Source organism: Malania oleifera, chromosome 2 (assembly GCF_029873635.1).
Source record: "Malania oleifera isolate guangnan ecotype guangnan chromosome 2, ASM2987363v1, whole genome shotgun sequence".
In the NCBI taxonomy this organism is placed as follows: Eukaryota; Viridiplantae; Streptophyta; class Magnoliopsida; order Santalales; family Ximeniaceae; genus Malania; species Malania oleifera.
Genome location: NC_080418.1, coordinates 43,705,757 through 43,719,196, shown reverse-complemented (window position 1 = coordinate 43,719,196; position 13,440 = coordinate 43,705,757). Strand labels below are relative to the sequence as shown.

Here is a 13,440-nt window from a genome sequence, read left to right as displayed (position 1 = left end):
GAAACTAAAGGGTTTCCAATCACAATAGGTGTACATCAAGGATCTTCTTTGAGCCCTTATCCTTTTGCTTTAGTGATGGATGAATTGACTAGTAGTACCCAAAAAGAGGTTCCATGGTGCATGTTGTTCGCAAATGAAATTATCTTCATTGATGAAACTAGGGGTGGAGTAAAATCCAATTTAAAATTATGGAGACAAGCTTTAGAATTTTAGAAGTTTTAGGATAATTAGAAATAAGACATAATATATGAAATGTAATTTTAGTAATATATAACGGGAGTAATATTAGAGATATAGTTAAACTTGATGATGAAGAAATCAATAGCACTAGTAGATTTTGATGCATGAATCTATTATAGAAGTTGAAGGAGATATTGAAGAAGATTTTATACATAGAGTTAAAGCAGGTTAGGTAAAATAGAGAAGTTCTTTAAACATGCTTTTGTGATCATAGAACACCCTTAAAATTAAAAGGGAAGTTTTATAGGACAACTGTAAGACCAACTATGTTGTATGAATCAAAATGTTGGGCGACTAAAAAATAATTAATATATTCAAAAAGTGAAAGTTTTCGAGATGTGAATGCATAGATGGATGAGAAGTATAAAGTTAAAAGACATACATATTCATGTTAAGTTATACGTAGATCCTGTAGAAGATAAGATAAGGGAGGGACGACTTATATGGTTTAGACATTTACAATGTAAAACTCATAATACGCTAGTGAAGAAGGGTGAATAAATTAATTTTAGGGGCAGTAGTAGGGTAACAGTAGACTTAAAATAACTTAAAATTAGATAGTGAGTAATGATTTAATAGCATTGAGTTTGTTGAAGCAAATTGTCCATAATCGCATAAATTGTCCATAATTGCATAAATTTGTGGAAAATGATTCATGTAACTGACCCAACCTAGTGGGACTAAAGGTTTTGTATTGTTGTTGTTGTTGTTGTTGTCGTCGTCGTCGTCGTCTTCATGTGCATTTTTCTATCTAGTTTTTGCGCATATGTCTGTCTTGCTTACATGCTCCCATGTTTGGCTTAGTTGTTCATTATGCTTCCTTATGTGCCTTTTCGTGGTTGTTTACACATACTTGATAGTTTAACACGCTCTTTTGTGCTTGCATGTATTTTTAGTTGTTTAATTTTATTTTTTTTAGCGTGATGTCTGTTCCCTTTGCTTGCCTTTCATAGTTATTGCTATTAGATGATTCAGTATGTCATGTGTGTACTTTCCATTGGTTTGTGAATGTGTGACATTATGCCTTGTTTATTTATTTTTATTGCTTCATTTTTCATTATTTTTTTAATAAAATGAATTTAACAAAATGCAAAGAATTTGAGTCTTGATCAGTTATATTTAAAGGTAAGCTTAGGGAAATCAAGTACCATTTGTTGGATGGGTGTGTTAGGGGTGCTAGTGATGGGTGGAGGGGACTCACTCAATCACTAGTTGTGATTGAAATTCAGTGAGGAATTGCACTCAATTGATTTAAAGCTAAAAAAAATTATAGAGATGAATTCAAGATACACAAACTCTCTCTTCTCACTGGTTATTCACCCTCTCTACACCACACATTACATTACACAAACACATCTATTTATAGTAGAACAAGTGAAGATTAAAATCAACAATTATGGGCTAGTTGGTGAAGTTGGTGGCCGACCCCTACCAAAATTCAACAAAGGTGGGCTGCCAACCGTCAAATTTTTCTGCCACCGTCCCACTATTCAAGTTTAATTTTCAACATCCCCCCTCAAACTTGACTCTCCTCGCTTTGTCATTCCGAGCATTGTCTTTAGTCTTGGAAAAATATCATGCCTCAGTGGTTTTGTGAAAATGTCAGTAATCTAATCATACGTTCTATAAGATATCAACTCCACTTCTTTCTTCTTGACATGCTCCTTGATAAAATGATGCCGAGTAGCAATATGTTTGCTTCTTTCATGGTAAACTGGATTTTTCACAAGTGCAATCGCTAATCGGTTGTCAATGTAGACTTCTGTGGGGTTATCTTGAAGAAATCTTAGATACTTCAGTACATTCCTGGTCCATGTACCATGACAAACAGCTAAGCTGGCAGCAACATACTCAACTTCACATGATGACAATGTTACGATGGGTTGCTTCATCAATGACCATGTAAACGTTGTATCTCCCATGAAGAATGTGAATCCAATCGTGTTTTTTCCTTCATCAAGATCTCTTCCCTAATCGTTATCTGAATAACCAATAAGTATGCAAGAACCTCTTGATGAATAGAACATACCATCAGTGATGGTATCCTTGACATATCGGAGTATCATTTTTGCTGCATTCAGGTAGGACTAGTCAGGAGTGTCCATGTACCTACTGACAAGTCCAACTCCATAAAGTATGTCTGGTCTAGTACACGTCAAATACCTCAAGCTTCCAACTATACTCTGTAAATATGTGGGGTCAACATCTCCTTGCTCACTCTTTCTCAATTCCAATCCCGCCTTAACTGGAGTTTCCGCAGGATTGCATTTGTCCATCTCAAACTTTTTCAGTACTTCTTTTGCATAGTGGCTCTAGGAGATGAAGATTCCGTTCTCGCTTTACACGACTTTAATGCCAAGAAAATGACCCATCTAGCCAACATCCGTCATTTCGAACTCTTTGGTCATGCTACTCTTGAAAGCGGCAAACATCTCTGAATTGTTGCCAGTGAAGATCAAATCATCAATATATAGGCAGGCTATCAGCATGCTTCCGTCTATCTCTATTTTCATGTATAACGCATGCTCAGAGGGACACTTCTCAAATCCATTCTTTTGGAAGTAGTCATCAATCCTCATGTTCCACACACGAGGTGCCTGCTTCAAACCATAGAGTGTTTTCTTCAGCTTGTATACTCTATCTTCTTTTCCCTTCTTCACATATCTAGGTGGTTGATCGATATAGATCTCTTCTTCCAGAAAACCATTCAGAAATGCTAATTTTACGTCCAACTGATAAATCTTCCATCCATTTTGTGCTGATAGTGATGAAATTAGTAATCTGATGGTTTCAAGTCTAACAACCGGGGCAAATATTTCTTTATAGTCAATCCCTTCTTTCTACTTGTAGCCTTTGGCGACAAGTCTTGCTTTGTATCTCCAAACTTCTCCTTGAGCATTCTTCTTGGTCTTGTAAACCCATTTCACACCAATAGTTTTGCGGCCCTTCAAGAGGTTTTGTCAACTCCCAAGTCTTGTTCTTCTCGATGGATTGAATCTCCTCATCCATCGCTTTTCTCCATTTTTCTTCTTCGTTAGCCTCCTCAAAGCTAACTATATTGCTGGTCAATAATAGAAAATATAGTGTAACATACTCCTCAATTGGTTATGTAGTTTCATACAGATCAACTAGATTTCGAGCTCCTCTAGGCCTTTTCTCCGAGATTTCATGCTCAATTGGTGATGGAGATTCATTCCGCTATGGTAAACTATGTGGAGGAGTCTGTAGCTCGGGAACTTGTGACTCGATTGCCACTTCTCTTGTCTGTGTGGGTTCTTCTCCTTCAAGCGTTAATTTTGCATCTTTGGAAGATTTAGCCTGGTCCCATTTCCATGATTCGATTTCTTCAAAAATAACATCCCGACTATGAATGACTTTCTTGTTGAGGGGATTGTGAAGTCGATATCCCATGGTGCTGTCACCATATCCAACAAGGATACATTTCTCTCTTTTATCTTCCAACTTTGTCTTTCTTGCCTCTGGGATCTTGGCATAGGCTATAGAGTCAAACACCTTAAGATGACTCATAATGGGCTTCTCAGTACTCCAGGCTTCATGTGGCATCTTTGTATCAAGACTCTTTGTTGAATACCTGTTAAGAAGATAAACTGCACATGATACTACTTCTGCCCAAAAACTCTTGGGCATATTCTTATGCTTTAACATGCTTCTGGTCATGTTAAGGATCGTGTGGTTCTTCCTCTCAACTACACCATTCAACTGGGGAGTGCAGGTTGGTGTGAACTGTTTTTGAATCCCTTGTTGCCTAAGGAATTCTAGGAAAGCTTCGTCCTTATACTCTCCTTCTTGGTCTGATCAGAGTGACTTGATGCGATAGGCACTCTGTTTCTCCACAAGAGCTTTGAACTCTTTGAACTCGTCGAACACCTTTGACTTCCTTTTCAGAAATTAGACCCAAGTCCTCCTACTATAATCGTCAATGAAGGTGAGAAAGTATCAGTTTTTTCCATTTGAAAATGGCCTCAATGGACCACACACATCTGTGTGTACTAGTTGGAGCGGCATGGTAGATCTCCATTTGGCTTGCTTTCCAAAGTCGTTTTTGTGTTTCTTGCTTAGAACACAACTTTCGCATATCATATTTGGGTGGTGGCTGTTGGGTAAGCCTTTCACCATCTTCTTGCTTCCCAACTATTTCAAACTTTCAAACTTTAGATGTCCTTACCTGAGATTTCATAACCAGTCATTGTCTTTGATGATAATGTTCAAACACCTTAGCGTATCATGTTGAATGGCGAGTGAAAACATTCAATTCTTTGCCACTTGTACTCGAGTAACAAGATTACATCGAGCATCTGTTAAAACCATCTTCTTATCTCTAGGGCTAATTTGGTAGCCTTTCTCCACAAGTTGTTCGAGACTAAGTATATTAGTCTTCTCGGCTAGCATATAGTACACGTTGGAGATAAATGCATGGTCTCCATCCTTCCTCTTGATTAGGACATTTCCCTCTCCTCGAACAGGGACTTTAGAGAGATCACCAAATGATATCTCTCCCTGAACTTTCTCATCAAGTTCATTAAATAGGTTCTTTCTTCCAGTCATGTGATTGCTGGTGTAGACACCCCATTTTTACCCAGGCCCAATATTATTATTATTATTATTATTAATATTATTATTATTTTGCTATTATTATTATTATTTTTATTACCATTATTATTATTATTAGTATTAGTGTTTTTATTATCTTTATTTTATTATATTATTATTATTATTATTATTATTTTGATTTTATTATTATTATTTTTAAAATATTATTATTATCACTTTATTATCTTGCTATTGTTATTATTATTATATTACTAATATTATTTTATTATCTTTGTTATTTTTTTAAATTTCATTTATTATTATTTTATTACCATTTTACTATTATCATATTTACTATTATTATTATTATTATTATTTATTTTCAAATATTATTTTTATTATTATTCTACCACTATTATTATTATTATTATTATTATTATTATTATTATTATTATTTTCATTATTATTATCATTATTATTGTATATATTGTTACCATAAAAGTATGAAGAGAATAAAAATGAAAAAGGAAAAGAAAAGAAGGATTTTTTAGGGTTGAAAATTTTATAAAGAGGGGGGCGCAGCGCACAGCAAGCGACAGTCGGGGCGGAGACCAGAAAAGAAAAAAACCTACAGCTCCCTAGCCGTCTCCTTCATCTCCCATCACCCTCTCTACACAGCCTCGGCAGCCCCCTCATGGTCTTACCCCCAGCCGTCTCCCTCATTCTCCCATCCCTCCATCACGGCCAGCATCCACAACAACAACCACGAGACACCTCCCGCTCCATCTTCCAGGCAACCACAGACCAGCAGTCCACACCATAGCCGTAGCAACTTGCCATGAGCCTTTCCCCAGACGCCCCTGCTGCTAGCGTCGCGAACCACCCACGCAGCAACCTAGCTCCGGCCAGCACCCAGACTCCCACGGCCGCACCCGTCGCTGCTCATAGCCATCCTCTAACGGTGCTGCAACCACTCCAGAAGCTTTAATCTCCTACTACTGCCGCCACAAGCCTGAGAAACCTGCGGGAGACTGATACACTCCGATGACACCACTCACGGCCATTGGTTCCTCCGGCCACCCCTGCAACCGCACATACTCTGCTGCACAGAACAGCACGACCAACCCTCCCGACGGCCACTCCACCACAGTTCTTCCAGACGGGAAGACCCCTAGCAGCAACCCGAGCGCACTGCTACAACACTCCTGCCACCGGCCAGTCCTCCTCGTCACCGTCGCTGTCACCGCCCGGCATCTCCAGATTTCTGACCACCCTCCAACAACAACCCCCCTGTGAGTCTCCCTGCCCTCTGCATGCCGGCCACAACACACACACACCCAAGTCCCCTACCCAGATTCCTGCACACAGCATGCACTGCACACATAAATTATTTATTTATTTACTATTATCATAGTAAGTTTTTTTTTTTATGTTGTAATGTTATATATGTGTTTTAATGTTGTAATACTTTTAGTAATAGGTCTGTATTTATTTATGTTTTATTGTTAATATTTGAAATGCAATTATTGTCTTGAATATTTATTTATGGTTTTTGTTGTGTTGATATTATAATATTTTAAGTGCAATGTATTTAGTTGGTTTGTATATTTATTCATGATTTCTTTGTTGATTTTGTAACATTTAATATGTAATAGTCATTCTATTTGCTTGTATTATATTTAGGGTTTTTATCATTATTGTTAATTTTAATATGTAATATGTTAGTGTTTTAGGGTTTATTTTGTTGTCATTATAATATTCAATGTGTAATATATTCATCTTATTGGCTTATATGCTTATTTTCAGTTCTTTGTTTTTATTGTAATATTTAATGGGTAATATGTTCACCTTATTTGCTTATATAATTATTTCAGTTTTTTTTATTTATTTATTGATATTGTGACATTTAATGGGTAATATATTTATCTTATTTGATTGTGTAATTATTTAGGGTTTTTTTTATTATTATTGTATTATTTAATGTGTCATGTGATTATTTCATTTACTTGCATAATTATTTAGGGTATTCTTAATCATTATTTTATTATTTAATGCTGCTCCCATCTTTATCATTTTATATTATTGCTTACTAATGTTAAAGCTTATTTGTTCCCATATTTATCCTTGCATATCTATATATTGATTTTAGAATTGATTGTTTCCATAATTTCATTATTTTGTTATCATACTCATAATCGTGTAATTACATACTAATTTTAGAATTGATTTGTTCCCATATTGTATAGTTTACATTTTAATTGTAGGATTGATTTGTTTCTTTAATTATTTCCATATTGTATATGTTATTATTAATTGTATGTTACTATTAAGACAAATATTGTATTATTAAGATATACCTTTTTATTATTAATATTATTGTTGCAACAACTATTATCTTTATCATTATATACATATACATACATATATTTTTAGAATTGTGTCATTATTGTATATCCTACTGCGTATTATTATTATTATTATCTTTTTTGTGTAGGTATATATATGTTAAAGTAGGTGTTATTATTATTATCATGATGTGCATTCTTCATAATTGCCGTATTTATTTTCTTTAAGTAATTTATATTATATTTTTATTTCTATATCATTATATTTATTTTTTTTTTTTATAAGATATTTTCTCGATATTCCAATCCCTATGATTTTATTGCGGGGGTATGAGCCTTTGGGCATCACGTACCTTAAGCTCTGAGAGAATATATATATGTATATATTGTATTTATTTATTTATTTATTTTTTATGTGTATTTATAAATTCCTAAAAAGGAGTAATTTAAAGACTTATTAGATTAACTTAGAGATAATTTCAAATTAATTAGGTACCGTTCGTAAGAACGGGCGCGTAGGTGGTGCTTGTACCTTCCCCTCGCGTAACCGAACTGCCGAGCCTAACTCTGGTAACATAGACCCATTCTACCCCTAACGGGGTAGTAATCATGTGTTCTAACCACACTAAAAGGTTAGTGGCGACTCCGATATTCCCATTTTTCTTTCAAAATTAAAATTGATTTTTAATTTCGCCGCCCGGGGCACACGCGCTCCCGGGACGTCGCGACAGCTGGGTTCAGAGTCAAAGTACCAAACATTTTAGTCCTGCTAGGTTGAATTGTATGCCATCAGCATCAACGATTCTCCTTTGGATTTCTCCTTTTCTACAAAGTTAGCATTTTCATTTACTTCGTGATTTTGGAGATTACCTCTGCACTCATTGTTGTAGTGTCCGTGTTTGTCGGTGTTGTAGCACTGAACATTTCTCTTGTCTATGTTCGGACGGTTTTTGTATTCCCCCTCTTCTTCCTTGTCCTCTGCCTCGTGGGAAATAGTTCTATTGATTGTGTCCTTTTCTAGTGGGACCTGTTCCGCCTCCACCACCTTCTCTAGATTCATAATTTCCATAATTTCTTCCATGAGATCCTCGGCCTCGTCCTCTTCCTCACTGTGATGTCCCCCTTTTGTCATATTTATCTATAGTGACAGACAACTTCGTTTGGAGGGCTTGCTCTAGTGCTTTATCATCACTCCTTCTATTGACCTTCTGCTCATGGGCTTGGAGTGAACCCACAAGTTCTTTTACGAACATGGTTTCCAAATCTTTTGTTTCTTCCATTGTCACATCTATATAATCAAAGTTTGGATCCAAAGATCGCAAAATTTTCTCGCAAATTCTGTCATCGTTGAGGGGCTCTCCATTTCTTCTCAATTGATTTGATACTACCATAACTCATTTATAGTAATCAGCAATAGATTCAATAGATTTCATTCTTAAGGATTCAAAATCTCCTCGCAATGTTTGAAGACGAATTTTCTTTACTTTGTCCACACCTTTGTGTGTTCAATGGAGATAGTCCCAAACTTTTTTGGATGTCTTAGAGGAGGTGATAATTTCGAATGTGGCCTTATCAAGAACTTGGTAGATTATGGACTTCACCTTGCAATCCTTCTTTCAATTGGCTCTCAAGGTTGTTCTTTGAGCATCGAACATAAATGCTTCGGCTTCTTTTGATGGGCTTTCTCTGTACCCATGTTCAACGATGTCCATGACATCTTAAACACCTAGAAGGGCTCTCATTTAAATTGACCGGTTGTCATAATTCTCACGGATCAACTTTGGAATTACCACTTGGGTAGCACCGTTCACCATTGAATTTAATATATACAAAACAGAGAGATGGGAACTGATTTTGGCAAATCAGATGTCACCAATGTGTTCAAAAGGTCGAAAAACCTTAGGAACCAATTTTGGGTTGCAAAAAACCAGTCTAAAAGTCGCTAAACCGGCCAAAAAACATTTTTGAACTGGTTTAACTGGACTGATTTAATTTAACGGAGATAAACGGTGTTGGAGATTACCGTTAGGGCCACGTGACAGCTTCTGGGCATGCTGTGTGTCAGCGATTCGACGTGGGTCGATTAGTTGGGTCGAGTCGTGCTCGCGGGTCAGGTTCCGGGTTTCTAGTTGCTGGGCCGGGTTGTAGATTGAGTCTCAGGTCTCCGGGTCAGATCTCACTAGCTGGGCGAGGAAAATGCGTGCGCGCACATGGAGCACATGACGTCGACAGTCAATGTTCTTGCCAGCACGTGTGGCATGTGTGTCAGACGCTATTTCGTCTATTGGCGCGTGATACCACATGTGGGGTCTGCTGAGGCTCCGTTTGAAGCACGGTTTTCACCTTTGGAATCGTCTCGACGCGAATTGCACAATGGTAAGCTCAATTTTGGATTTGGAGCAACTTCAAACTTGAGAAAAAAATTGAATTTCCCTCTATTTGGCGAATTTCAACAAACCTGGATGCTCTAATACCACTAATGGGTGGATGGGATTCACTCAATAACTGGTTGTGATTGAAACTCAGTTAGGAATTGCACTCAATTGATTTCAAACTAAAAAAAAAATTATAAGGACGAATTCAAGATACACAAACTCTCTCTTCTCACTGGTTATTCACCCTCTCTACACCACACATTACATTACACACCCACATCTATTTATAGTAGAACAAGTACTGAAGATTAAAATCAACAATTGTGGGCTAGTAGGTGAGGTTGGTGGCCGACTCCTGCCCAATTTCAACAGAGGTGGGCTGCCTACCATCAAATTTTTCTGCCACCGTCTCACTATTCAAGTTTTATTTTCAACAGCTAGCACCTTTCCCTTACATAACCAAAATACTCCTGAACCCTACCTACTAATACAAGCCATTGACTATTGGTTTCTTTAGATCTACTTGTATTTTACAGGCCGTTAAACTAAAAGAAAATTAATTATGGGTTCCGACCTCACTTAGGATGAAATTATTTTATCGTTAACTCCATTGGATTATGTGATAGACCTATTTCTCATCCCATGTTTTATCCTTTCAATTCCAAGTTCACATTAAAGGTAGCCCTCTAAGGCATTGCGACAGTCTAAAATATGACATGATAAAGCACCTAACCTAATAATTCTAATACAAAGAAATAAAGTCCTTCAAAATCCAACGATATAGCTTTGCATGTTATTGAGTTATGATAGATGAAAAAGGATATAGTGATTTTATTTTTAGGCATTCAAAAATAAAAACTAAATTATGAATTTCACATTATTAGAAAAAGGTGAAAAATTATAGAGATACTTTAAAAATTCTAAATTGGGATTAGTTTATCAAATTACATGTTTATTCATTTTTTAAAAATATTATCAGCAAATGATAATTTGTGAATATTACTATAGGTTTTCTTTTAGAGTATGTGAAAAATTGATATATGATTGAAAGCAACTAGATCTCCTTTTAATTAATAATAAACATAATAAATCACGAGGGATAAACTTTTATTAAGTCTCCTTTTTGTTAGATGAAAACAAAAAAAAAAAAAGTTAAATAATATTAAATTTTAAGTAAGGTAAGGATTGTTTTGCCGTGGGAAAAAAAATAATTTTCCATTTCTAATTTACTTAAACTACAAAAATAAGAACTCAATGTCCTATATGGAACTTTGAAAGCGTTAAGGAAGTAAAGGAAAATATAAATGAATCTACTTTTTTATGTTCAGTTATCAAGAAAAATAAGAAAAAATATAAAATATAAAAAATCAATGAACAAAACTTTAATTTTACACATCATTAATATTTTATTTTTTAAATTTTAAATCATATTAGAACAAATTTTGATTTTTAGTAGTATTCGGTACATAATGAATATACAATGGAAAATAAATTCCCTGTTGCTTTATTTTCTTTTCCTATTCAAAATCTTGGATCAAAACATACCCTAAGCAAATATTAATTACTTGTTTCTTTAAAGAAACCAAAGGAAAGTTTTTTTTTTTTTTTTGTTAATATCATGCATGACCCCATATAAATTATGGAAAATATTTAAACAAACTATTTCTCCAAAAAATAAACAAATAAATCTCCCTACCAAGTGTAACCTATATAATCAGTGCGTTCATCAATGAGATTTGATGTTATGCTGTGCATACAACCATTAGAGAGGAGCAATAAAAGATTTGAACATGAGGATCATGGGAAGAATGCGCACTTTGATTCTTACCTCTATATAAACAATAAGAGCCTGAAAATATCTAGCATTATCTGAGAGAAACCCAATAATAGGTATTTCGTCATCCAGCGGTGCTTCGTCCCCGAAAAAAACAAAGATGGGAGCATTGGCCTCTGCACCGCCCCAATACTGGGTGTTCGTCATATATTTTTGTGGAAAAGTTGTATAGGATTCTGGATTGTAATTGAAGTGATCAAGTGTTTGGTTGTAGAAAAAAGTTTTTAAATCACTTGGACAAGATGCAGTTGGTGCAACTTGGGGATAGCGCAGGATTTCTTCTCGTATTGTTACACCGAGTCTTGGCAGATTGAATGATGATTTCATATGAACAGAGATTGAGGAAATCAACAATAGTAATGACAGGCATTGAGCCGAAAGCACAAGGGCATTCATATCATATGTTGTATACGATGCCTTTTTATGACTGGGTATTTTCTGCTTCAAGGCTCATACATATATATACAGAATGCTGTCGATTAGTTAACAGTGCATGACATGAAAATTGGAAAACAAAATGATGGGTTCTCCCCTTAACTTGCGGGCAAGAGGCAGCAAATTCAAACATAAAGGAGTGCGAGTCAATTCTAAATCACAAATATATGAATAAAATAAGTTGAAATAGAAAGAATATATGTTAAAATCAGATGGTCTACAAGAGTCAAGTTTGTAACTTCTTTTTCTTCTCTATTTAATATCTTATTTCATTCATTTTTTGTATCACAAAAGACACAAAGGGTGAAAATTTACCCCTCCATTAAGGCTGAACTTTTAAGGGTATGCATGTGCTTCCCTTAGTTTTCATTATGCGAAAAAATAAAAAAATAAAACAAAACAAAACAAACAAACAAACAAATACGAAAAAGGAGCACCAAAAAGGTTATCTTTTAATTACTCCACATATATTTTACAGTATTATTTAATTCTCCCACAAATGCATTGGTTAATTCATTAAATAAGCTTTCGGTAATTTTGATGTAGAATAGAACAAAAGGGGGGAATTGTGTCCGTAACAACCGAAGCACAGTTCAACAAGTATTGTCCCACAAGGAAAAATGTATGGCCCAATTTAATGGTTAAAGATATCTATATCATGCATTAAAATTGAAACTTGATAGAGGTGGCAAAACAGATTAGCAGTTCGAATTTAGTCGGGTCGTAAATGGGTTCGGGTTCGGATTGACCCGTTTACTAATGGGTAACTAACATATAAATACAACTCGCCCGTTTAATAAACAAGTCATAAACAATTACCCGTCAAGAACCCGATTAAAAATATAATTTATTTATTTTAAATTTTTTAAAACACTTCATATAAAGTGACCTCTAAACAAAAAACAAAAAACAAAAAAAAAAAACAACACTTGTTTATTTTATTTATTAATATCTTAACAAAAAAATATATAAAATGAAGAAAATAGTACATTTTTTTTTAATGTAATTGTCGAAGATTGAAACTAAACTTGATAGTGGCAGCAAAATTTAACGGTGGCAACTCCACCAACCCGAGTCCACTATTGTTGAATTGCAATGGAGAGTAGACAACCTACCTTCACCAGCCAGCCTACTTATTTGAATTTAATCCTACCTACCATTCATCCTTTGCTATAAATAGATGCGTGTGTGTGTGTGTACTTTAATGTGTGGTGTAGAGAAGGTGAATAACCAGTGAGGAGAGAAATTTGTATCTTGAGTTCCTCTGTATTTTATTACAGATTGTCATTGAAATTAATTGAGTGTATTTGTGTGCAATCATCACTAAGTTTCAATCACAACCAGTGATTGAGTGAATCCCCTCCACCCATCAGTGGTATTAGAGCTTTAGGTTTGCCGGAATTCACCAAACAAAGGCGAACAGATAGAAAATTCAAATTTTTCCCAGATTTGAAGTTGATCAAAATCCAAAATTGAGTATACCATTGTGAAATTCGCATCGATACGAATCCAAAGGTGCAAACCACGTCTCAAACGGAGTCCAAGAGCCTATACACGCACTCACACACGCCGACAGAAGAAAAAACGTCCTCCACCTGCGCCAGGTATGTGTCTTCTTTGCCCGATTGACATGATCCGACCCAGACACCCGATCTACGAC

At 35.4% G+C, this 13,440-nt stretch overlaps 1 protein-coding gene across 1 annotated transcript in view; it reads right to left on the bottom strand.

Annotated features, from left to right (window-relative positions):
• The window catches only part of LOC131148158 (uncharacterized), a 110,593-nt gene extending 98,852 nt beyond the window's left edge, over positions 1-11,741 (bottom strand). The window contains exon 1 of the mRNA XM_058097894.1: positions 11,340-11,741. Coding sequence (XP_057953877.1) covers positions 11,340-11,741 — 402 coding nt within the window. The remainder of the gene's footprint in view (positions 1-11,339) is intronic.
• Between the last annotated feature and the right edge of the window lie 1,699 nt (positions 11,742-13,440).